Genomic DNA, 26,534 nt, shown 5'->3' with positions numbered 1-26,534 from the left:
TGACCAAAAAGTGACTGACATTTATATTAAAGTGCTTTAATTGCACATCAAAATACAGTTATTGCTTTTACTTTGCTTATCTCTAGTCCAATATCCTGAAGATAATTAAAATGCCATAATAAACTTTCTCCCTCAGGGAGGATGGCAAGGGCCCAGGCAAGGGGGAGGGGAAAAAACTTTCATGAACAAGTATAAGCACTAAAGTGCGTGTTATTTTATTAGAAGAGTGTGTTGTGTGGTATTCCTTCCCAGGTCATATATCCATACAATACCACAAGTGTGTTGGATATTTAACTGGTCGGAATCTCCGAGTCGGAAAACTTGACCAAAAAATGGCAGGTATTGTTTTGATTGGGTTTCAAATGATAGTAACACTATAAACCTTAAGCTAATCATAGCATTCTTCTAGTAGTTTGCTTTCTTTAAAGGAAAAACATGGATTTAAAGGTGGCAATGTAAATCAAATCAAGTGTTAAGAAATAATAGTGGATCCAGTCACCTTATAATCATATCCAGGATTAACATGATCTTAAGTGTACTGCTAAAGTGGGGAGAATATTTAGCCCTTGATGAATATTATCTGAAACTGATATCAAGTTCAGAAATATTTATGAAACAAAATTCTGATATACTTCTCCAGTCTATATCCATTTTAACACACTATAACTGTGGCTGGTACAACCAAATGTAATATAAATGGTTTTGGTGAAACCAAGAATTAGTAAGATTCAAAGAAGATTCAGGCATTTATATAAGAATATTCAGTGAGCTATACTGTACACAAATAACGTTAAATGGGCAATTGCCAGTCAATATCCAACTGTTACATATATGTTGCAATTCTGTTGTAATACTGTATCTGTCTAGCATAAGTCTGTTGGAATAAATCCTGAAGTGCTGGCTGGGCAAGATGGACCATGGATCTGAGCTAGTATGCTATTTCTGGTATCCTATGTTCCCACATTGAGCAATACATATACGATACCAGATGTATGACATAATATCAGACCGTTTTACATTAAGGGCTTCAGATTTTCATGACAAATGACATGCTTCCCTATAAAAGAGATAGTATATTAAATGCCAGTTTTTCCTGTTGTACTCCTTCACTGAGGCTGTTCTGTAATGCCTAAATATTCTGACCAAAATTAATAATGCATGTTTATTAGAATAATCACCCCCCCCCCAATGTAGCTATTCATTGAATTCAGGGCCAAAAGTCTTAAAGGAACATGGTATCTGAGAATATTTCATGAAGGAGTATGCACACTAAAGTGTGTGTTATTTTATTAGAAGGGTGTGTTGTATGGTATTCATTCAGAAGAAAATGCTCATAAGAATATGTATAAATGTCTAGATAATAAGAAAAGTTCATATTGGTTGCACATCTAAGAAGGTCATATTTTGTATGTCAGTTTTTTTCCAAAGCTAGATGTTAAGCTCACTGAATTGACTCTATATTTGTGCTTTTTAAATAGCACAATATGAATAATGTAACAGCTTTAAAAAAGGAAGATTGTTTTTGACAGGTCACACTCACATTTGGAAATGAGCATGGATTGACACATTTAAGATTATATTGTGCCCTTGATCCATGCACACATTTCCCATTGAAGGCAATGAGATTTGTGTATGCCAGATAAAGGGAATGATACAGTTCTTATGCCATTTGGAAGATAGCATAATACCAGTGAATCAAATGTCTAAAGACTACTCTTCCCATTTCTTCTGACACACAATTTAACCTAAGTTTCTGAGATCAGCTGCTCAAAGAGCAGATTTTGATCCTAAATACATTTATAGCAGAAATAAATTAAATAGAGGAACTATAATAAAATAATACTACATCATACCCATTGACAGGATCAACAACAATTCCTCTAGGATGAGACATATCTCCCTCTAACAAAGTTTTCCGACTTTGAGAGGCTTTCTCCAATCTGGCTACAGTGATTGTTTTTCTGTGTCCATCATTTGTCCAATATAGATTATTTCCAATCCAGTCCACTGCTATGCCTTCCACATTATCAAGATCTGTTAAAAACAAACAAAACAGAAACAAAGAAACAAATAGATTTCATTACTAGCATGTGCCTGTGTTCTATTTTTTTAATAGACATCTTTTAGTCAACAATGGATACATGTAAGAAGTACAAATAAAATCTTTGCCTATTTTTTCTTGGGCATTATACTGAATTTTTGTTTAAAATCCTAAACAAAAAAGTGAAGAATAGCTGTATCATCCAAGGAGGAGGAAAGATATGAGAATCACACATTTCTTGAAAAGCAGACCTCTCTCATATGGCTTCTGAAAATAATTATTCCTGAGAATATACTGGATTTACACAAAACATTTAACTTTGTATTGGGAAGTAAGCATGGGAAGTAAGCATCTTATTAACCCTGCCCCCTAATAGCAAGTAAAACTGCTACCTGCAAATGCAAGTAGCATATATACTCGGCATTAGTAATGGTGCCATAGTACTAGTGTAGATGGCCTGACGGGGGGCAAAATCTGCTGCCTGCTTCCAGGGCAGGCTCTGCCACAGAAGCCTGAGTGGGAACTATGTTCTCTTGCCCGGCATCAGGGAGATCCAAGCCTCCCACTCTGAGATAGTGACTGGGGAGCAGGGGCTGGGAAATCCTTATCTCCTAGCCTGAGCTCTGCAGTTGGGGGCTCAGGCTGGGAGGCCCTTATCTCCCAGCAGCAGCTCCAAGCCCACTTATTTCCCACACTGAACTCCGCGGTGATGGGGCTCAGGCTGGGAGCCCTTATTTCCCAGCCTGGCCCCCTGACCATGGAGCTAAGGCTGGGACTGAACAATGGCCCACGGCTGCAGAGTTGCTGCTGCAAATAAGGGTCCCCGCTGTATGTGCTTACACAGAGAAGCAAACATTTAAATATTTTGTTAAATTTGCACTGAAGGTAGTAAGAAGAGTTCATATTATAACTCTCTAAATAATGACAAAAAAGCATTGCGTGTATTTACCCGAAGTGCATATTTACTGACAAATTTATTAAAATTAATAATGTGGGTTATATAATTATGTAACCATAATATATAAGAAATTCACATCTGTAAGTTAATTGATGTATTAAGGCCCATAGGTATACTTTGAATGAAACCAAAGGGGTGGGTGGCAAAGATGGCTTAAAACCATCTTTACATTCTCCTGATCCTGAGCCATCTGTCTGTGTGGAGTGGCTCATGATATGAATTGAAGCACTCTCAATTTAAATTGGTTCCCTCTGATCCCTGCCATGTCCTCTCCTGCAGGGACTAGCAGGGGTTGAATAGAAGAAGCTATAGTGGCTCAATACAATTTTACACAGGAGAATGCCTAATAGGACAGCTTTAAGTCAGATTTAAAGATGGCTTCATTGGTAAAATAATGTAAACCAGCTGACACGAGTTCAAGATTACACCTTTGTCATCCTGAAACAAAATGTTCAAAGGCAGACAAAGTTTTTTCAACTCTTTATATTTAAGGTAGATGAATTGAATTCCCTGCAAGACAGGATTTTCCAGACAAGGTCTTAACTGAAGTTTTCTACAAATCTTAGAGAGTGTGAGATACATTTTGCAAAATATGTTGCCTACAAAATTCCCCATGCCACCCTGTTTCATAGGTTCATAGTTAGTAGTGTCAGAAGGGACCTGAGCAGATCATCATGTTCGACCCCCTGCCCTGGGCAGGAAAGAGTACTGTTGCACAACGTTGTACATGTATTTGGATTACCGTTCCCTCTGCAGTTTCCAAATGCAGAAATTCAGTGATATTGTCTTTATATAAAGTGTAACCTATTGGGGGATGAAAGCTACTTCATAAATCTAAAGTATTGCAATATTTTTAAACTGGGCAGAGTCTCCTTAAAAATGGACATGGTGACACTATCTCTTCCCAAAAGAGGAAAATAAAGGGTAATGGATAAAACTGATAAATGTTTTATTCTAGGTGATGAATAACAAAGATATTTTCAATTATTAGGATTCTGTAGTTTTAGTGAATTTATATAAAGTAGTCAGCATTCAGGAAGGTATCACTCAAAATACTTTCAGTTTATATATGTTATAAACTGTTTGCAGGCATGTGGAGGTTGTAAGTGAGAATAATTTGGAAACCATGGATATTGTACACAGTGGGCTTATCTACACATGCGTTTACTCCAGCCTAGATTTACTGTGCAGTAAACTACTGCACAGAAGGGGATTTTGGATATGTGTCTACACATTCAGAGATTAGGAAGATTTGATCCCAGTTCCCCGCAGCCCTGCAATGGGCCCCTGCCACCACTTGGGGGAGCTCCAGGCTCCTCCAGGGTGCTAGCACAGGGGCTGGCACCAAGCACTGTGCCAGGAGACAGCTGCCTCCTTGCCCCAGGCAGCAGGGAAATGTCCCCCTGCCCCAGCAGCAGGGAGCTCCTGGGCCTGGCTCCCCACTTTTAATCTATAGAGGGGGTGTGTGTGTGTGTGTGTGTGTGTGCGCGCGCGCGCTTGCACACTCCCAGATAATTATTAAACAAAGAACCCAAATTAATTTCCTTATTTGTTTGATGGCTTCCCGGATGACCAAATTATATAGGGCTTTGCAGATAAATAGTCAAACAGATTTAATTTGCATTAAAAGTATATACAGGTGAATTTTGCAAGCTTAATATGCATTCATTTGCAATGTTAAGCTATATGTAGTTTCATAGATCAACAGCTATTCCCAAATTTTAAATATTTAAAGCATTAACATAAGCTATTTGTTTAGGAAATTTTATCATGTAATAAAAATAACTTACCAAAGAACATATCTTACTAGCAGAAAGGTAAAATAAACGTATTACTAGTCCTCCTGATGAGTGTTTTTATATCAATGGAGAAAGAATAATTAACTGTTACTGATAACTGTTGTTAATGAAATATTTTGCTTATTTTGTATGGATGGTAAAAGGAATTTTAAAGAAATACGGTATAATATCGTACATAAAAGATAAAAGCTAAACCATTCCTTTGGAAACTGCTGCAGGTGGTCCAGCAGAGTCAAGTACATGGGATACTCTGTGCCAGATGGAAAAAATAACCACAGGGAAAAGTAACTATTCAAAGATTTAAAATTTGTGGAGACTGGAAAACAGTTAAGTCTTTTACATTAAAACAAAACCACACTTAAATCCTTAAAAATACCCCATGAATTTTAAACACTAATAAAGCATTTATGATGCCCTTTCCTTGTTTTTTCTACTGTATCACATTCAAAATCATTTAAGAAAACTGGTTCTAAATATGCCTGAAAGCTAACTCAACTTCTAAAATGAAAGAAATATTATTTAGTTGGTGCATCACTCATCTTCAATTTATAATTGCGAAAAGGGCAAAACAACTAGTGTTCATTGTAATTTTACTAGCTGTCCAGTAGGCAATGGGATGTAGAAGTGTTACAAGTAAGTCTTTGGTTGGTCCAGCTTCTCACACGAACAAATATACATTAAATCATACTTAAATTCATATTTTATGTTTGTTGAAGGCTTATTCGATCAGAAACTTGTTTTTATACAACATAGCATAATGGGTCCCATTCTTGATTAAGGCTTCATGACACTCCCACAATGCCCCTGCAATTAATATCCATTACAATGTTTTGTTTATTTTAAAGATTAACTATTCACTCTGTTTAAAAACTGAAAACACGGAGGACTCCTTAGCCACTGATTAGTAAGAAATGACATAATCCTTACTTTCCTCTTACTAAGATTGATATTTATTTTCTTCCTCCAAAAGTTATATGTAAAGCTGTCATTACCATAGTATTTCACTAGCTGGTAACATTTTATGAATTTATCTTCATAACATTGCTGTGAAGTATAGAAGTGATGTTACCCTCATTTTACAGATAGAGAATTGAGATAGAAAGCAGGGAAGTAATTTACTTATAGTATCATAGAAAGTATATGCCATGGGAAGGAATGCAAGCCAGATCTTCCAAATCCCAAGCTAATGAATAACCATTCATTTACTCTCAATTCTATCACTTCCTATCCCTTTCTTTCTTGTATCTTCCTTGGTCCACTGTTCACTACTTTATAATCTGCCTTTCCTACATGTCCTTCTGCCTTGCTCATTTCTTTCAATACTAAAAATAACTTTAAATACAAAGAACATCCTCAGCCACTCATCTCCAAGTAGACATGTTAAAAATATAAAATTTAGTTACAAAGGAAAGGATTTTTTTAAAAGATATTGGATCAACTGAATAGCAGGGAGAGAAGTTAGACAAGTGTCCAGAGGATCAAGTGCCTTTCTTCATGTCTAAGAAAGAAGCAGATGCAGGCTGAGCTAAATATCAGAGAAAAGACTCCAAGCAAATATAGTCTGTTTGGATGGACTGGGAACGACTGTGAACTAGGAGTGAGATGATGATAAAAACAGCAGAATAGCCAATCTAGTTAGTGGCAGAGGGAGACCATTCAAGAAGGGGGTTGTTCTTACCTGTCAAGCGCAGGCAAATTATTGACAGCATTTGATGTGTTATGATGAGCCATAAACCTACTGTCTATATTATGAAGTTCAGCAATGAATTTCTGTTCCCAAGTTTATCTTCTGAAGCATTTATAAATTCCCTTTCATCATGACAATTGTGAGATCAGAGAGGGAGTGGCGGTACTCTGACAAACCTGCTCCTACTGGTGCTTGCGTGTCTCTTTCCCTTTTATTTTTTCTGTGAGAGTTCATTCTGGTGCATAGTTCCTGCCTAGTTTCACCCACATAATTTCCATTATCTACCAGGTACAGTGAAAAAAATATGCACAAAGAATGTAGTATGTGTAGGATCCATGGATTCTGTATTCACGTAATACAGTTTTGCTGTTGTGATTACTGTTGTGGCACTGGAGATATGTTAATAGGTTTTACATTTATTGTTGAAGTAAGGTTTTGTCCCATTTAAAGTCTGTTCATTGGAGAGGAGTATGTTTCTGATGACAAGCTGAACCAAGTCTGGGCGTAGTTTGAAGGTCACAACAATTTCCATTGGGGTCTGATCTTTTTTGATTCTAGATGGTAATTGATTATAGGTTTCAATTTGGGATGGTCTCTATTGACAAGGCAAGTGTGATCCATGGGAGCTTTCTTTTTTGTATTGTAGTACATTATTGTAGAGTATTTGTGTGACTTCTCAAAGATGCAATCCAGCAATCCATTTCTCTGCAACAGTGTCCTTGCTGGGTAAAGCCATTTTTCAGGTTGATGAGGTGCGTATTGTAAATGTTCTTCTCAGAGTAAATGTGGTGGTATCTGAGGGCCTGACTTCAGATTATGGCTTTCTTGGTGTGCCTGAGGTGGTTGCTGGTTTTATGGATGTATGTGTAGTGGTCTGTGACTTTTCTGTATACAGTGGTTTGTAGGGTGCCATCCCAGATATGGATAGTGATATCCAGAAAGCTGATGTTGGTGCAGGAGTAGTCATAAAAAAATTATTGAAGATTGGTAGCTGTTGAATTTGTGACAGAAGACAATAAGCTTATAGAGGTGTTTAGTCCTGTAATGGCACAATTTTCTAGAATTTTTTTTCCAGGTGGTTCATGAAGAGGTGAGCATATTGAGGTGCCATCTTTGTGCCAATAACTATGCTTGTATTTTGGAGGAAGAGATGGTTGTTGGTGGTAAAGTTGTTATGGGTGGATAAAGGATGAAGTGATTAATACATACAATGTGGTGTTTGTTGTTGTAAATCCAAATGTGGCCCATGTTCTTTTAGGTATGTTATAAAGGAAAACTCTTTCTGATCATTTTTTGCCCTTCCTGAGCTGGTCAAAGAATACCCAATGCATAAAAATCCATGGCTGGTGGGAAACTCCTCACTCACAAGGGCACACATTCTCAGCTCTCTTCTATTGATTTACTCCCATGTCTCAATGTAAAGGTCTATCAGGATGAACAAGATGTTTTGGCAGAGATCTTGTCTTGTCTCAACTGTGCACTGACTATTGACCTTCTCCCTAACCTGTCCTGAGACAGCTTTCAGATTGTGCTGGGTTTACAAAAAAATTGTGCTGGTTAGCCCTGAGAATACAGGAGATTAAGTGGGCTCCCTGATAGTTGTTATATTCTCTCTACCACCAAAGCTCAGTAGAGAAGACCATCTAGCCCCAAAGTTCTAAATACGGTTGTTACCATTTGCAAAGTCAGGCAGCAATTGATCATAACCAAATATAAAATAGTACTAAGTTAGCATTTCTAGTGTCAGAAGATATCAATCAGATTTCTGAAATGGAGAGAAAAATGTTAGAGCTAGTACTTTTCCCATCATTCTTATGTTTGCTACATTGTATGAACTCTAGTTTTAGCCAAATTAATTATTTTTCCCTAATGCTAACTCAATTATCTAGGAAAAAAATGTGTTTAGAAAGACTATCTTGGAGGTGAGAGCTAATATACAGTAGACAGAAATTTCCATATAAATGTGCACTTGAAAGGAGAATTTTATCAAGGAATGTATGCAAGAACACATCCATATATTGCCATCGGTGTGACGTAAAAACCAATCATGTGTGACACAAACCATTTATATAGAAATCCTGCCTAAAACCAGATAAGTATATGAAAACCAGCCAAACTAAACTGAACAGTACACAGTTTGAATTGTGCTGCTATTAATACCACATAGAAGAAATTCCACATTTTTCAACTAACAAGTTTCTAGCATCCTCTGAACAATCTGGTTCAAGGTACTGTCATTAAGATGAGATTAGTATGTATACTGAAGTACCACCTAAGGGCAGTCACACATTCAGTGTAACGCTTAATAAGTGCAGCTAAAACAAAATAATAGAAAATAAGGGTTGGAAGGGACCTTCAGGAAGTCATCTAGTACAACCCCCTATTCTAAGAAGGACTATCCCCAACTAGATCATCCCAGCCAAGACTTTGTCTAGCTGGGTCTTAAAATCCTAAAAGGATGGAGATTTTCCATGACCTCTCTGGGTAACCTGTTCCAGTGCTTTAATACCCTCTCCTCATGAGAAAGTTTTTCCTAATATCTAACCTAACTTCCCAACTTGGGACCACTGCTCCTTGTTCTGTTATATGCCACCACTGAAAACAATCAAGTTCCATCCTGCTTGTGACCAGGGAGCCAGTGAACAGGGACTGCCAACAAGGGAGCAGTTTGCAGGCAGTTGCTGAAGGCAAGAGGAGGTAGGAAAAATGAGGAGAGAAGCCAGGTCAGGCACCAGATCCTGCCCAGGAAAGGTAAGTGATCCAGTTGCCTATACCTTTGGTTTAGCTACACTGGGAGTAAGTGCTGACTGCTAAGTGAGTGTTGATTATTGATTGCTGTGGGATTGCTGCCTGATGTGTGATTGCTGCCTGGGCCTGAGTCATCCCAGGCCCAGAAGGGTATAAAAGGAGACTCCCCAGGTGACCAGAGAGTCTGTGACTAGGGAGTCAGTGAACAGAGACTGCTAACAGGGGAGCAGTTGGCAGGCCGGTTCATAGGTAGGAGTACACACTGTGTAGGAGTACAAGGGAGCTTCTGACATAGACTTCAGGTAAATGAATGAACAGGGGGGCTACTATGGGGGTGGTGACATGGAGCACAGCCAGAAACCCTTCCCTGCTGCTTGCCAGCAACAACTTCAACCTGGTTTGACTAACTGAAACCTGGTGGGACCCTACTCATGATTGGGCAGTAGGCATTGAGAGTTACAGGTTGTACAGATGGGATAGACTGGGGAAAAAGTGTGGGGGGTGTTGCTCTCTACGTTAAGGAACAATATACATCCTTTATAATCAAGATGGCATCAGAGAAGGGCCAAACCGAGGTACTATGGGTAAGGATACAAGGTGGGGGGAAAGGGACTTGCTAGTGGGGGTCTACTATAGACCGCCACACCAGGAGGATGAGCTATTCCTGGAATTTTCCAAATGTCTCTCAGAGGCTATATGGTCAAGAGGGATGGTTGTCATGGGTGACCTAAACTACCCTGACATCTGCTGGGAGGAGCAGTCAGCAAAATCTAACCACTCATGTAGGTTCTTAACCTGCATACAAGACCTTCACCTAATGCAGGAGGTATACAATTCCACCAAGTGAAATGCCTTGCTAGACTTGGTGTTAGCTACAGGGGCTGACCTCATGTAGAATCTGCAGGTACAAGGTAACCTAGAGGATAGTGACCATTGATTGGATTGAATTCACTATCCAGCAAAGGGTGGGTAAACTAACCAACAGGACTGAAGTGCTAGACTTCAGAAATGCTAACTTCAGTGTGCTCAGGAGATTAGTTAGTGAGGTGTTAAAGCTCAAGAGCACTGGCAAAATGGGGGTCCAAGAAGGGTGGTCATTCCTCAAGGAAGCAATCCTACAGGAACCGAAGGAGACCATCCCATTTCACATAAAAGGGGGCAAAGAAGCCCTCCTGTCTGAACAGGGAAGTCCAGGAAAGCCTAGGGGCAAAGAAAGAAGTATACAGCCTGTGGAAATGGGGAGGAGGAGTATACCTTGCTGGTATACCAAGGAGGAGTATACCTTGCTGGTTTGCACTTGCAGGGAATCAGGAAGGCCAAAGCAGGATTAGAACTTAGGCTGATGACAAAAATTTTAGGACAACAAAAGTCCTTCTTTGGGTATATAGGGAACAAAAAGAAGGTGCAGGGTAGCATAGCACCCCTACAGGACAAACTAGGGCAATTGGTGACAGAGCGGGGGGGACAAAGCTGAGCTCTTCAATGAGCTCTTTGCATCTGTATTCCTAGACATAGACCAAGACAAAGCTCCTGACTGGATCACAGACAGACACAGGAGGGACACCAGCCCACCAACTGTTAGTGCAGACTTAGGGAAGGGGCATTGGGAGGGGCTGGATATGTTCAAATCAGCGGGCCTGGATGAACTTCATCCAAGGGTGTTGAAGGAATTGGCTAGTGTCATAGCAGAACCATTGGCATGGATGTTCAAGCACTCATGGACTGGAAAAGGGCCAATGTGGTCCCTATTTTCTAGAATGGGAGGAGGGAGGAACCAGGAAACTATAAGCCGGTTAGTCTCACCTCTGGGAAAACTCTGGAAAAAATCATTAAGGATCACATTCCCAGCAGGGGAAATAATGCTGAAAGGAAATCAGTATGGATTCACTTAAGGTAGATCCTGCCCGACTAAACTTGTTTCTTTTTATTACCAGGTCACAAAATGCTTAGACGCAGGAGTCAACGTAGATGTCATCTACCTTGACTTTAAGAAGGCCTTCGATACAGTATCTCATTCTCTTCTTGTAAATAAACATGCAAGGAAGTAAGGTAGCAAGGAATAGGAGATTCTTTATTTACTAGGGCAACCCCTGGAGTAACTAGGAACAATGACCACAAATTGATGGAGAGCAGATCTAGGCTGAACATTAGAAAGAACTTCTTCACAGCAAAGGTTACCAGACTCTGGAATTGGCTTCCAAGGAAGGTGGTGCTCTCCCCCACCTTGGGGTTCTTCAAAAGGAGACTGGACAAGACCTACTGAAGTCCCTTCTGACCCTAACATCTATGAATCTCTTTGGAACCACCCTTCAGGGAGTCCAAGGCTGCTATTAATTCTCCCATTGGTCTTCTCTTCTCCATACTAAATAAGCCCAGTTCCCTTAGCCTCTTAGTCATGTGTCCCAAACCCCTAACCAGCCCCACAGGACGTGGACAAATTAGAGAGTGTCCAGTCTGTAGTGGAGGACCCAAAACTGAACACAGTACTCCTGATGAAGCCTCACCAATTCCAGATACAGGAAAGAATCACTTCCCTTGATTTGCTGGAAATGCCCTTACTAATGCAGCCCAATACTCCACTAGCCTTCTTTGCAACAAGGGCACACTGTTGACTCATATTCAGCTTATTGTCCACTGTAACCCCCAGGTCCCTTTTTCACAGCTGCTGCTTAGTCAGATGGTTACCAGCCTGTATCAGTGCATGGGATTGTTGCATCCTAAGTGCAGGGCTTTGTACTTCTCATACTTGAATCTCATGAGATTTCTGTTGCTCCGATCCTCGAATTTGTTGAGGATGTATGACTCTGAATCCTAACCCTACCCTCTAGTATATTTCCTTCAGCTTGATGTCATCAGCAAACTTGCTAAGGGTGCACTCCATCCCATCTTCCAATTCACTGATGAAAACATGAGCGAACACACATTCAAGCAGTTTACCAGGTGTTAAATGCCATCTTGAAGTTGGAAAATTGCTCTCTTTTAGGAAAGGATTATCGCAAGTTTCATCAGATAATACATCTCTAGACAGGCATTTACTTTAATACATGGCAGCATTCCAATGATTTGTAAATGTTGCAAGCAAACATGTGACTATAACTTAAGACCCAGTTATAGGACAGGCTCTAATTTTGCTAGTCACGGAAGAAGCACAGATCAAAATATACTCTCTGACCACGCAAAACATGTTATTTAAACAAGTGACAGAATCTTCCAAATCACAGGACTTGGTTTTCATGGGGGACTTTAATTATTGGACATCTGCTGGGAGGCAAACAGCAGTATACAAGCAGTCCAGCAAATTCCTGGAGCGTGTTGGGGCTAATTTTTGATTCAGCTAGTAGAGAGGCCAACAAGGGGGAAAGCTATTTTCCAATTAGTGCTCATGAACAGGGTGGAATTGGTTGAGAATGTGAAGGAGGAAGGTAACTTGGGTGACAGTGAACACACAATGATACATTTCAAGATCCCAAGGAGAGGAAGGAAGGAGAGCACCAGAATAAGGATATTCTGGACTTCAGAAAAGCAAACTTCAACAAACTCAAGGGCCTGGTGGACAGGATCCCTGGGGAGGCATCTTTGAGGGGAAAATGAGTCCAGGAGAGCTGGTGGTACTTTAAGTAGGCTGTCTTAAAGGCACAGTGGCAAACCATCCTGAATCAATGGAAATATGGGAAGTGCAACAAGAGACCAGCTTAGCTAGATAATGATCTCTCCAAGGAGTTGAAATTCAAAAAAAATAATCCTATAAAAAGTGGAAACTTTGTCACAGTAGTAAGGAAGTGTTTAAGAGTATTTCATGGCCACGCAGGGAGAAAATTAGGAAGGCCAAGGCACAACTTGAGATGCAGCAGGGAAGGGACATAAACGGCAATAAAAAGAGATTCTACAGGTATAGTAAAAGTAAGAGGAACACCATATATTCTATGTGGAAGGCAGTCTGGTCATAGACATTTTAACGAAGACTGAAGTATTTAATGCCCTTTTTATTTTACTTTCACAAATAACGGTAGCTATCAGTTAAAGAGTGTAGTTGGCAGCAGAGTCAGGAAAGGAGACAAACAGCTTTGTAATGGCAAAACAGGTGAGGGATTACTCAGAGAAGCTAGAGGCTGTCACGTTGGCATGGCTGGATGGGTTGCATTTGAGAGTACTAGAGGAATGTGGCTGAGATAAATTTGGAGCCATTGGTTATCCTTTCTGGGAACTCATGGAGGTTGGGAGAGGTCCAATATGACTGTAAAACAGCAAATACAGTGCCCAGATTTGAGAAGAGAATAAGGAGGGTCAGGGGAATTACAAGCAAGTCAGCTTTGTACCTGGAAAAATCATAAAGCAAGTACTCAAGAAATCCATTGTGAAACACCTAGAGGAAAACAAAATGATCAGGAACAGTCAGAATGTATTACCCAAGAGAAAGCCATGCCTAACCAATCTGACTTTCTTCTATGCTGAACTGACAGGCTCTGTGGATGAGGGGGGAGCAGCAGATGTGATATACCTTGACTTCAGCAAGGCTTTTTACACTGCCCCCCACAACATTCTCATTAACAAGCTAGGTTTTTACTGACTAGGTGAAAGTGCTGTACAGTGGATACATAACTGGTTGGATAATTGTACTCTGCAATTAGTCTTGAATGGCTCAATACCTAGTTGGGAGGAGATATCAAATGGGATTCCCCAGGGGTCTGTCCTGGGTCTGGTATTGTTCAACATCCTCATTAATGATGTGGATGATGGGATTGGGTAGAACTGAAGACATTCAGAAGGCTAGGGTTAGGATCTAGAATTACCTGCATAGGCTGGAGAAATGGTTTGCAATCAGTGAGATGGGATTCAACAAAGAGAAGTGCAAGGATGGTCAGGCATTGGAACAGGCTATCTAAAGAAGTTGCAGATTCTCCATCACTGGAAACTTTCAAAAGCAGGTGTCATGGTAGCACATGCGAAATAAACTTTGGGAAAAGGTATATTTGTCCTAAGCAACTGACTTGATATCTTGTTAAAGGATAACAAACACTTGGCTGGGATAGTTTAGTAGGGATGATCCTGCCATGGGCCGGGGGCTGGACTAGATTACCTCATGAAGCCCTTTCCAGCCTAACTTCCTTATGATCCTATTTAACGTACACGTTTAGATGCAGATCTGATACAGCGATTATTATTTTTTATTTTGTTAAGAAGAGTGTTTTTTCTTTGCATACACAGTCAGTATGTTTCATAACATTCTGTCTTTTACCACTGCAATTTTTTTCTCTCTAATCAACAAATTTTATCAAGCATGGAGGGAGGGGGAGGTATACCTGTTAAAAGAGTGCTGTGTATTAAGTTTCATAACTTCAGTTAGTCTGAAGGTTATTTCATCATGTGCATTATACCAACTTTTTTCCCTTTCAGAGCACTTATGATCTATTTCTGCTATAAATCAGTCTCTCCCAGTCTCCACAACACAGCCCAGTGGGTCTCTCCTTTACCCTGAGCAGGATAGAAAATCTTCCTGCTTATAGAAATCCACTACATGATAAATTTAATTAACTTAAACAATATGCTAAGACAAAGTGCTACACTTTAACCCAATAAATGGGTATTAATTTAATTAAGCTGCTAAATACTTGAAATGCAATAAAGGAATCTGTAAAAGGACCCATTACAATCTCAGTGCAGCTGTAACATGATAAAATATCTTACAACCTTTTCCTGAGCATGATTCGATAACACCTATAGATTTATTATCATGTTAAGAGAACCACCATGGCTTCAAATCCTTTACAATTTTAATATTTTTTTCCATCCTTATGTTTCCCCCCTTTTCTTGTTTTTGTATTAATTTCCTTTAAATCAGTTTTTAAAAGCAAATTAAATTTAAAATATAATACTAAGACACCTAAAACAGTATGATACATATATGTGAAACAATAGAATTCCAGCGCAACAAGCTTTCATGACATCCTTAACTTGAGAATTGATATTTCATATTTTTAATAGAAATGAAAGGGAAAGGTAGAGTGACTATTGTGACTAATGAGAATCACAGCTAGAACACAGACTGATGTTTTTACAGCTACTCTGTCCCTTATAAATGCCCTCTGTATCAATGTCCAGGTAGAGCAGCTGTGAAAAGGAGCATGGACTAATAAAAAGAATACACAGATGAAATTACTGTTATTTTAACTCAAAGGAGGATGATGTGTATTGGTGTCATGGTAGCACATGCGAAATAAACTTTGGGAAAAGGTATATTTGTCCTAAGCAACTGACTTGATATCTTGTTAAAGGATTTAGGTTTAGAGTAAGTCTGGATACAGAAATGTGTAGGTCAGGGACGTTAAAGTCATTCAGCCTTATATGCCAGTCTGCAGGCTGGTCTGGGACCAATTCCCTGGTGCAGCAATCATGGCACTGCGTCCAGTCCGCATGCCACATGCAACATGTGCCAGGGCTCGCTGTGCACACAGCACATGGGGCCAGCACAGGGAGTGTACTAGTGTCCATGATGTGCACCTGGACAAGGTGCTGCAGGCAGCACAAGGGTTGGTTGAGGGTGCTGCATGGAGCCTGTGCCCTGGACCCCTGTGCAGTATGCACCTCTGTCTGGGTCCAGATCTCACATTAAAGGCAGTCTGCACCCTATGATCGCCCTATGTGTGCTGTGAGTCCCAGAGCTAACACGTGCTGCATACAGCACATGGTAAGTATTGGCCATGCATGTTAAACATGGCAAGTGGGCATGTATTTCATGCACTGGCACCCAAAGTGGCAGCGGGGACCAAGCTCAATGTTAGCAAAAGTTCCTGCCTATCTGTACCCCACATCCCCTGCAAACCGTATCATGCACAGAATGGAGAAGGTGGTAAGGAAGACTCTGTACAAAAATAAATAGGCTGGGGGATGCCAGATATCCACCTGTTCCTGCAGGCATGATACATGAGCTAGATTTGCAAGCTGGCACCTGGGCCAGAGACCGAAACAGCCTGTTTAGTAAAGTTTTTCGCAGGTCACCTGAGATGGTGGGGGTGTACACACCAACCAATGAGAGACGGTGAATGATGGAGCAACACTGGCTCTACAGGGTCCTGAAAGAGTTCTGGAGTTAGTATGGGATACAGAAGGAAAGCCCGGAGACTATGTCCAACCACAGAAAGATACAGAAGGCAGTCAGAAACAGAGAAAGGCTATCAACCATGGAGACACTTCCCAATGGGGACTGCTAAGCCATCTGGAACCAGATCTTCCACAAGGACATCCACAAGGACCACAGGGACTTGAGTTGGTTGATAGTGCACCGAGTACTCCCAGTGAGGACGTGGAGGTACAAGGAGGGATTTGACCCAATTGCCCCAGGGAAATTTTCAGAGAAGAAGTAGAGGTCATTGACCCCCTCCTATGGCACTGCCCATATGCCAAAGGTGTGTGGAAAAAGGTAAGTTGGCTCCTTGAGAGAGTGACAGGATTCAGGCAGATGACAAGGGAGGCACCAATGTACAGAAACCTGACTGAGTAGCAGGGGTTCCAGACCAGTTCGACCAGTTTGTGTCCTGTGTCAGGAGCACCCTACAGCAACTCAGGAACCTTATAATCGTCAGAATGACACTAAACCACCCTAAGGTAACAAAGATGGGTAAAATTAGAGCTCCAGCCTAACCAGGAGGACTTATAAACTCCACTCATTACTAATCATGGGAGGTCCATCTTAACAGTTCTTAAATTCTCCTTTAATTTCTTGTGGATATATATTTTTTCAGCATTTAATTAGGCCCTAATTCTGAGTATGTGAAAATGGGTTTATATTCTAAAAGTTTGGAACCCTGTGTAGTTTCCATTCTGCTGCTTACAAAGATATCACTTCTTCAGCTGATTCTCAGATTAAATTTACTATGACATCTCAAATAATTATCACTACACTACATACAATTTCTTACAGAATGTGAAGAATAAAGAATTTCAACTGAAAACTAGTGGGGAAATAAATCTCCAATACTGCACAGTGCTCTGTATTCTCAATACACACTCAGTGCTTGTAGGATCAAGCACTTATATAGGCAAGACTATAATTACATGAGCTATAATATTGCTTAGGATCATATACTTATTCTTGCAAAAAATATCATGTACAAACTGTCAAAACCTGTAATCTAAGAAATGATACCAATAGGACCACAATGCCCCCTAACACTATAATGTTCCTAGAGTGCTCTGCATTAAAACACCACCTGAAACATCCATTTTTTTTTAGTAATTCCCATCTAAGCACTGATCCAATACATCTCTGCTAAATTTATGGTATCTGACAAGAATAAAAAGTTGAGGTGATATTGCCAGAGGCCATATTAATTTTTAAAATCATGAAAAATACATTGACAAGTGTTCTTTAAACATGCTTCAAACTCATGAAACTATATGGAGTTCTAACAGATTGTAAACACCTAAGGGCAGGGAATGAGATTTTTTTTATTTGTCTTTAAAAGTACCAGAAACATTAATAATGATATATTATTAATAAAGCTACAATTTACATATTGCTTATTTACTATTAACTTGCCTGTTTTCAAAAGTCTATTTCTCACTGTTGAAAATTACAGTACAAACATTACACAGATCTCTTTAAAAATCCTGGGTAAATTAAATGCTAGAAATGATAGAAAACAAGTACAATATTTTAAATTTAGATGCTTGTTAGGGAAGGATTTATACTGTTTAACAATACATCATTTCCGATACAAAGCAACATTTTATCTTTGGATTGAATATCGTTTTGAGGTGGGTAGTAACTTATACATGTCGTAGATGTGAAGACAAACATTTCTGGCCTTCTATTTTCTTGTGTTTCAATCTCATAGTTTCTAACTTATAAATACAAGTTCACCAATCTTCCCAGCTACCAGAGAACTAGTGGCTCACCATGACTGCACAAGTACTTTCAGAAGTGTAATGTATCAGCAATAGCTGTTCAAATAGTCCTACTGTAACCCAATATCTGCCTACAAATATAACGCCATCTACCCTCCCCCATGTCTGAATTTCTTGGTGTCATAAAATAAAAGGATAGCACAAAAGATAATGTCTATGAAAGCTGGGGACAAAATTCTTACTGAAAGAGACCTCTTTATGCGGGAAAATTTCCTGAGCATGTTAGGCTAATTTAGTCAGATTAAACTTAGAAGACACTGGAAAACTTTCGTCTTTCTGAAAGCCTTTCCAGCACAGCAAGACTGACACAACACTTACATATTGATCTACTCCATTAATCCACAAAGTGTAAATACCTGAATTCTACAGTAAACTATGGTTGGGTATTTAATCAGTCAAATAAAGTTCAATCTATTGAACTTCACTGAACTTTAAAGTTCATTAAACTTTAAACTTTAATTGAACTTTATTGAATGTAATTGAACTTTAAATTACCAATAGCTTCAAATATTACACGGAAATAACACAAATTTTCTATTAAGAATTGTGCCAGAAAACAATAAAAAGTCATATCTCTGTCAAGAAAACTACAACCTCCCCCCCATTTTTGGGTAAAATCTCTATAATCTTTGGCTGGCCAAAAATATGCAGTCAATTGATGGGTAAATTGACAATATTTCACCAGTCAATTGACTGGCTTGCCAACCCCACAAGGAAGTTAACAAAACTACCAATAAAATGAAATAAAAAACCTCAAAAAATACAAAAGCAAGAAAATGAGAGACTACACAAAAAACCCCCTAAGGATTGCAATATTTTATTGATCCTACAAGGGGTCCCTTAGATATTTGGGTATAATGGCTGCATCTACATATGAAATTAATATGACACAATAAACTTCAGAGCAGTTCAAGCCAGAGTCAGCTGCTCTCAGGTGCAGTGTCTACATGGGTGCCCAGGACAGCAGCAGTTAAAGTTTTACATGAATATTAGATAAGTGTATTTTCTCCTTAGGCCTAAGATACCATGAGACATCATGGTAGTGTCATGGTAGTCCTGAGATACCATGATAATGTCATAGGAAAGCCCTAAGATACCATGATGGTGTCATAAATTCAGGTAACAGTTCTTCTGACCTATCCTATTCAACAGGCCTGTGCAAAGCTTCAGTTTGCAATTTGTTTCAGAGAAGATTCAGCCCGATTCGAAGGCTGAATCTCTGAATCCAAATTGAATCACTAGAAGCTTAAAACTTTCCAAATCAATGCAGAGCCATCAAATCAATTCAGAAAAGATTTGGAAAAGCTTTGGCGATTCAGAGATTCGGAGGGGAGTCTTTATGGGGAAACAGAAACTTAGAAGAGGGAGGGGGAGCACAGGGGTGTGGAGGAGCGGGGGGGGGGGAGGAGACTGATATCTCTAGCTGGCCAGTGAGTGTGATTTGTCTTTGACTGCCCTTCCAATCACAGTGTCTGGGGGGGGAGGGGCATAGAAACAGCATAAAAACCTGTGTCTGCAGGCTTGCTGTGCCTTTTGTGAGCTGGATCTGAATGAGCAACAGCGTCAGAAAGATACTGGACTGCCTGGCTTGCTTCCTTGTCAGTCAGTTGCCTGCTCCTTTTTGTTCTTAGAAAGGATTGGATAAGATATAGTTTAGATTAGCTTAGAATCTCTTTACGTAATATTTAGCCAATTCATTTCTTTCAATTTATATTTGGTCTCTTTTTTTTGCAATACTTTTAAAAAAGGAAGCTTAGTGTTAGTGGTTTCCCTGGCAGTGTAATACATCACTGTGCAGGGAAACACAAATTGCACACACACACTCACACACACATAGAAGAAGATTGTATAGTTATTACATTAGTTATTACTATTATTAGTTATATTTAGTTTTAATAGTTTACATACAGACTAGAGACAACACAGAAGAACAAAAGAATTAATCAGTCAGTCACACATTTAGATTCAGACCAGCTCAAAGAAGAACACAACACAGCATTTATATATGCAACCTGCCATACATTTGACTCCCTGGATACCTTTGCGTTTTTACCTGCGTTGCTACATCCCCCTTTACCCCCCACCCCACACCAACTGCAGGTACTTCCTCAGCCTGACAAAGGATTTTTCAGCTTGAAAGCTTCCTAAGATATATTTCTCTAACTTTTCCATTTTTTCATATGCCATCACACACCATGAGTAACATATATCCAACACAATATCTTTACTTCTTGCTGTCAATTCTTTTATAAAAAGAAAGGCTTTGTGACAGTTCAGTTTGGCTGTCTTAGATGTTGCTAGTGCTACTGGTGCTGACTACTGAGTCATCTACATTATTTTGACCTGCCACCATTTACAGTGGTGGACTGAGATGAGGCTGTATGGCGAGGAGTCCTCACTGGGGCACACTGCCATGTTGTGCAGAGGCCCCAGTGCCAGGAAGGGTGCACCTGAACACAAATACACACACACACACACACACACAATCACACAGTGAAGGTATATCTAACAGAAATGCACTAGGTGCTCCTATTTGAGAGGAAAGAAGGGCCTGACAATTCAGTTCAAAATTGATGCTGCTGGTGCTATTGGTATTGAGCCAGATAAGTTGCTTTGACCTGCCACCATTTACAGTGGTGGACCCGGCTGAGGCTGTAGGGGAAGAGGAGGCCTTACTGCGGCACAATGCCACATTGTGCAGAGGCCGCAGCGGCAGGAAGGGCGTACCTGAACACACACACACACACACAGAGTGTCACCCACCTATGTCACGAGTTTTGCCTGCCTGTAGTCCCAGAACCCAGACTCCCCCTGCACCTATCTCCTTGACAGCTGTCAGGCTTTATGGCCACATCAGGGCCTAGCAGCCAGGCCTGCAGTAAGTTTCCTGCCGCCTCCCCACCCCTCTGTGTGCCACAAGACAGACACAGTTGCACAAGCACCCATGTTACAAGTTTTGCCTGTTAGCAACCAGAGGTGCAGGGCCCTAGAACCCCCTTGCATCTATCTCCTTGACAGCGGGCAGGCTTCATGGCCACAGCACGGTCTGGCAGGCCTGTAGTAGTTTTTTCACCCCCACCCCGTGCCCTAAGACATACATAGCTGGCAGGCTTCATGGCCACAGCAGGGCCTAGCAGCCAGGCCTGCAGTAGTTTTCCCCCCCATCCCCATGCCCCAAGACAAACACAGTTGCACAAGCACCCATGTCATGAGTTTTGCCTGTTAGCAGTCTGAGGTGCAGGGTCCCAGAACCCAAACTCCCCCTGCACCTTTCTCCTTGAAAGAGTGCAGGCTTTGTGGCTACACCAGGGCCTAGCAGGCCTGCAGTTTTCACCCCCCTGTGCCTTAACACACACACAGTGTTGCCTATATCATAAATTATGCTTGCAAGCAGTTTGGGGTGCAGTTTCCCCCAAACCCCTGCCCCTATCTCCTTAAAACATGACAGGCTTTGTGGCTTCAGCAAGAGCTACCATCCCTGCAGTTTTCACCCCACTGTGGCTTAACACATACACGTGACATGAGTTTTGCTTTCAGGATTTGAGGTGCAGTTTCCCAGAAACCCTGCACCTATCACCTTGAAACTTGGCAAACTTCATGCCCTCATCAGAGGCTATCAATCCTGCAAGTTTCATCCAAATCAACCAAACAACAAAAAAGTTATAGATATTTCATTGATTCCCCATTACACTCTATGGCTGAATCTCCAAATCTCTCTGAATCTTCCGAAGCTGATTCAGCCAAATTGAATCAAAAAGAGATTTAAATCTCTGAATTGAATCACTGTCATCTGCATCGGCTGAATCTGAATCGAATAGTTCCCTATTTGCACAGGCCTGATTTAAGATTAATTCAATGTGAATTAAGATGATGCAATGGCTATCGATGTGTTGCATGTCTTCTGCTTAGTCTGAATACATTTCAAGCAAAATTGAGAATCAAATACAAAATATTTTGGATTATACTTAAAACTAAAATGAAGTCCCACTAGCTGTGGGTGTAGATTCAGAACACCTTCTTTGTACTCTGGACAGTTCCTATTTTGGGCTGTGCCTCTTCTTCAGCTCTCTGTCAATTAAGAGGTTGTACTGGTCCTTTTAGAGGTTTTTCTTTCACCTGGGAATCCAGCAGGATGCCTGCCAGTTTTAGGCAATTTAATCTAGCAGAATTTATAAAACTTTTATTCCACTGATATTACTTTTCTTTTTATGGACTTAACACAAAAGTATGTTAGGATCTGCACCTGGATTTTCAAAGTATAGAATATATGGATAATAACAAAATTGCCTTGCTGAAACTAGAAAATAATAAGAATGTAATTGGAAAAAGAAATTAAACTTTTCCAACTTTACAAAGGTTTCCTTTGGCCTCTGGTTGAGAATGAGAGTTTGATTGGTCTGGGGTCCACACAGATCAGTCTACTCTCTCATTAATAAGATATTTTTGTTGCTGGTATTACTTCACATCACCTACCATCTTTCAAGATTGTCTCACGCTCTTTGCCATCAATTTTCTGTCGCCCAATCAAGAAGCTGGTAGTATCAGCGAAGTAGATGTAATTGGTCTCTGCATGGAAGTCCAGAGCACGAGGGTTGACCAGATTTTCTATGGGGATCATGTATTCATCTGCTACTTTGGCATTCAGGTCCATTCCCCGTATGATTCCTGGGCGTCCCTTACCATAAAACAGAAATAACTCATTCTTTGGTCCTGCAAAAGAAAGATTACAAACATAAACAACCAATGCTGCCTAATCTTCTTTACACTGCATAATGCCACTGTTTAATTAACTGGCACAATTACTGGATTTTTTTTTTATACACTATCAAAAATTAAACTCTCAAATATGCTAAACTCAAGGCTAGCTACTTACATTACCCTAATTAAAACACAAATTACTTCTGTGATTAAGTTATTTCTAATTAATCATTCTTTTGTCTGTAACAGTCTATGTTGCAAAAACATGACAGATCATAGGATAACTTTGTAGCCAGCGTGAAATAGGCATTTATAATATTGTAGGTGTTTAATTTTACAATTCATTAAGAACTATTGAGTCTATTGAAGACATTGACTATGGCATTCATTAAATCTGACAATACTGTAAACTTCGGCAAATTCAAAATGACCACTCAAAATCCTTCATCTGAAGACTGTCAGAAACAAAGCAAAGATTACAGGAACTTTCTCCCATGTGGTACAGTACTAAGAATTGACACAAATTATTTATTCTTCCAAGATGAGGTATAAAACACAACTGTCACTCATATTATTTCATATTTTGCAGCAGATTTTGTAACTTGCAACTTGGGAACATTAATTTCAAAACAAGTCCAGAATATTGGAAATCCTCTCTTGTACTGGAGACATTGTTAGTTCTTTAGATACTCCCCTTCATATTATGAATATGCTGTAAATCTCTGTTATAAGTGTAAGATAAAAGAAAATGTGGCAACACTTTCTAAGGAATGTTTTGGAATTTTTGGATGGATTTGTTAACCATATCAGTTTGGCTTACATTTATAAGCAGTGACTATATTTAATTACATTGAAAGGAGGAGAGAAATAATGCATTACTTGTTTGAGTACTTCATTACATGCTTATTACTCATGGCCAATGTCCAAAAGCACAAGAGCTTCCCTTTAACTCCCATATATGTATCAAAATATATTGGCATCTAAATGCCTTGAAGTAGTTATCTTCATTTTTATTATCATTATTATTACTACTAGTATTATGCATGTGTTCAGTTCAAAGTGTTTAGCTGAAATCCTAGAAAGGTCTTATGCTGCTCACATTGACTACTCCCTCAAATACTAACACAGGCAAAACCTAACCTTGCATTTCTTACTTACACAGCAGGACTCCTCAAGAGTAGGAAGGGTGGGTAGAAATTAATAGTGACTGACACGATGTGTTACAGTACTCAAGTATTATGCAAGCACATGCTATATTCAGAGAGTAAAAATCATTAAATAAAAATTAGGAGGATTTTTTTTTTTACTTTAATGATACCTCACGTTTAGTTGACCTCCTTCCATAGACTTAATCTATGCTAGTCAAATGGTATAAAAACGTGTACGTGAGAAAACCAGCAGCAGGTACACATTGCAAGCAAATTTTACCTAATAACATCTCATGCTTCTTCTATTGTTATTCATGATGTTAATTAATACTCATAACTCTGCTGTAAAATATTAGCTGCTGGCAAAGTGTTTGATATTAACAACATACTTTTGCATGACTTGCCATCACTTCCCAAAATGAAGCCAGTCCTGCAACGACAAGTCCGTGTTTTGTAGCTGCTGCTGAGCAGACAGATGTGTGAACATCCCCCTGGCAATCCATATGGGTCTTCTTCACATGCATGGCTTCTGACTACAACAAATGAAAAACAGCATGCTTGAAATCCTTTAAACAAGATAATTATATGCACCGACATGTTGAGACTTTAGACAGAAGAAGAATGAATGAGAGTAATATATCAAAAAGAAGGCTTTTTTAAAATGTATTTAAATGATGCCCTAGAAAGGCATTAGTGGGTTGAAGAGCCCAGCTGTAGCCAAAATAACCAGATGAGACACCCTTGGAAAAATACCAGCCTTTTGGGTAGATATATTCACTTGCTGTTTACATTATTCTGTGAGTAGCCATTAAAAGGTTGCTACAGAAGAAATCATTATAAGCCAGACAGAAGATATCCACAAAAGTGAGTAGCTACATAAACAGGGTCAGTGACAGTCACGTAACAAGGCCAGAGTCTGGGCGAAGCTGAGGTGTCTGAACAGACCAAACTTAACCAATATATTTTTGCTGCGGCTTCCAATGGACAGTAAATCCTTGCCAACATCACTTTATGCGGTAACCTATAAAAATGACCAATTTATTGCTGTATTGTGTGTTCTCAATCACAGATATTATACAATGCCTAGTCCCAAAGCTCTTTTTCATCAAGTCCCTTCTCCTCAGAGACACAGACTCATAACAGGAGTGATACAGTTCTGTGCCTTTGACTCAGAGCTCTCGGAGCCTGTGACTAGTGATTGTGAGCCTATATTCTGATCAGGAAAAGGCAAACATCCTCTGTTATCTTCTGTTGCACTGGGTATTGCCATTAATAACAAGGAAAAGAGACACAGAAGTATAAATAGAATAAGAGGATGCACACGCTGCTCTCTGACTTACAAGGCATAAAAACCAGGGATAGAAGGGAACAGTCTCTCATGGCTACCACCAGTAGAATACCATCAATTTAGAACTCCCAATTGCAGGCCCAAAGAGGAAAATGGCAACCATAAGAAGAAAAAGACCAGCACGTTGTTGTAGCCGGACTAGGCCCAGGGGGCAGCTGTGATGCCTCTGGATGGCCAAACTGCTACTGCCTTACTCTGGTTCTAGGTACCCTCCCTTCTACTCTGTCCTGCCTTGCCTTGATGCAAGTATTAGATCATTCAAAAGTCATAAAGCCCAAGGGTTCTAGAACACATTCTTGTCCCTCCTTCACTCGTGGATCTCCTCCTGGACCCCAGTAGCCCAAACCTGGTCCTCCACTAGATAGGCCCTCCTGGCCCACACATACTACAAGGCACCTATTGTCTTATGGACTATTCACAGCCTATGACCTCCCCTACAGCCATGCTCATGCCTCTCAGGTGTTACGCATTATTATTCAAGTGGGACACTTGTCCCCAAAGCCACCAGGCTGCCTCAGGCCTTTACTCCCTTGTTGGGGCATTATCCTTCGCAGCTTCTGCCCCTCTACTGTGGCTGATCCCTTAGCCAAGAGCCACTGTCCTGCACCTAGCTTCTGGACTCCAGCCATATGTTATCCATCTCTGTGCCCTTGGTCTTTGTCTCTCACTCTGGGCCCTGAATTCACTCTACTGAGCTGCTTGGCCCCTGGTCTTTAGCTCTCTAGGCCAATGTCCCTGACTGTGGTTTTCATCCCTTTCAGGCTGTGGGTCCCTGATACTTTCTCTAATCCTCTTGCTATTTGAGCCCCTCCCCTGGCCAGGCTCAAAGCAATCACGTGCTCCTCAGGCATGGCTGGAACCTCCAAACCTCTGCTCTAGACCCAAACCTAAACCAGAGGTATGGACCACAACTCAATAATAAAGTCCTATGGCTGAAATAGGAAAATATCTCTACACTGGGTCCCAACAAAGGCCCCAGCTCCCTAGCCATACATAACAAAACTTCTCCTTTCTGGGTTGTATCCTCAGCTCTCTGGCTGAACCACCATGCCCCCCGCCTCATACTGGGTCCTATTTCCCTGTAGGCTGTGGGCATCTTGTTTGTTCAGGGCCTCTCAAGTAAGCCAGGAAGTCTCTTGCAACCTCCATGTTCAGAAGCTCTTTCCCTTTTAGCCTGCAGGACCTGACTGCCCCGCCTGCTCT

The 26,534-nt window shown here is 40.3% G+C and overlaps 1 protein-coding gene across 1 annotated transcript in view; it reads right to left on the bottom strand.

Annotated features, from left to right (window-relative positions):
* Positions 1 to 26,534, bottom strand: part of LRP1B (LDL receptor related protein 1B) — a 1,602,836-nt gene that overhangs the window by 714,112 nt on the left and 862,190 nt on the right. The window contains exons 10-12 of the mRNA XM_090045827.1: positions 24,373 to 24,516; positions 22,611 to 22,847; positions 1,854 to 2,034 (exon numbers count right to left, since the gene is read on the bottom strand). Of these exons, the coding sequence (XP_089901953.1) occupies positions 1,854 to 2,034; positions 22,611 to 22,847; positions 24,373 to 24,516 (562 nt within the window). The remainder of the gene's footprint in view (positions 1 to 1,853; positions 2,035 to 22,610; positions 22,848 to 24,372; positions 24,517 to 26,534) is intronic.

Source organism: Crocodylus siamensis, chromosome 4 (assembly GCF_052110815.1).
Source record: "Crocodylus siamensis isolate JL-2025a chromosome 4, ASM5211081v1, whole genome shotgun sequence".
Taxonomy (NCBI): Eukaryota; Metazoa; Chordata; order Crocodylia; family Crocodylidae; genus Crocodylus; species Crocodylus siamensis.
The sequence above is the reverse complement of the archived record's forward strand: the minus strand, read 5'-3'. Positions and strand labels throughout refer to the sequence as shown.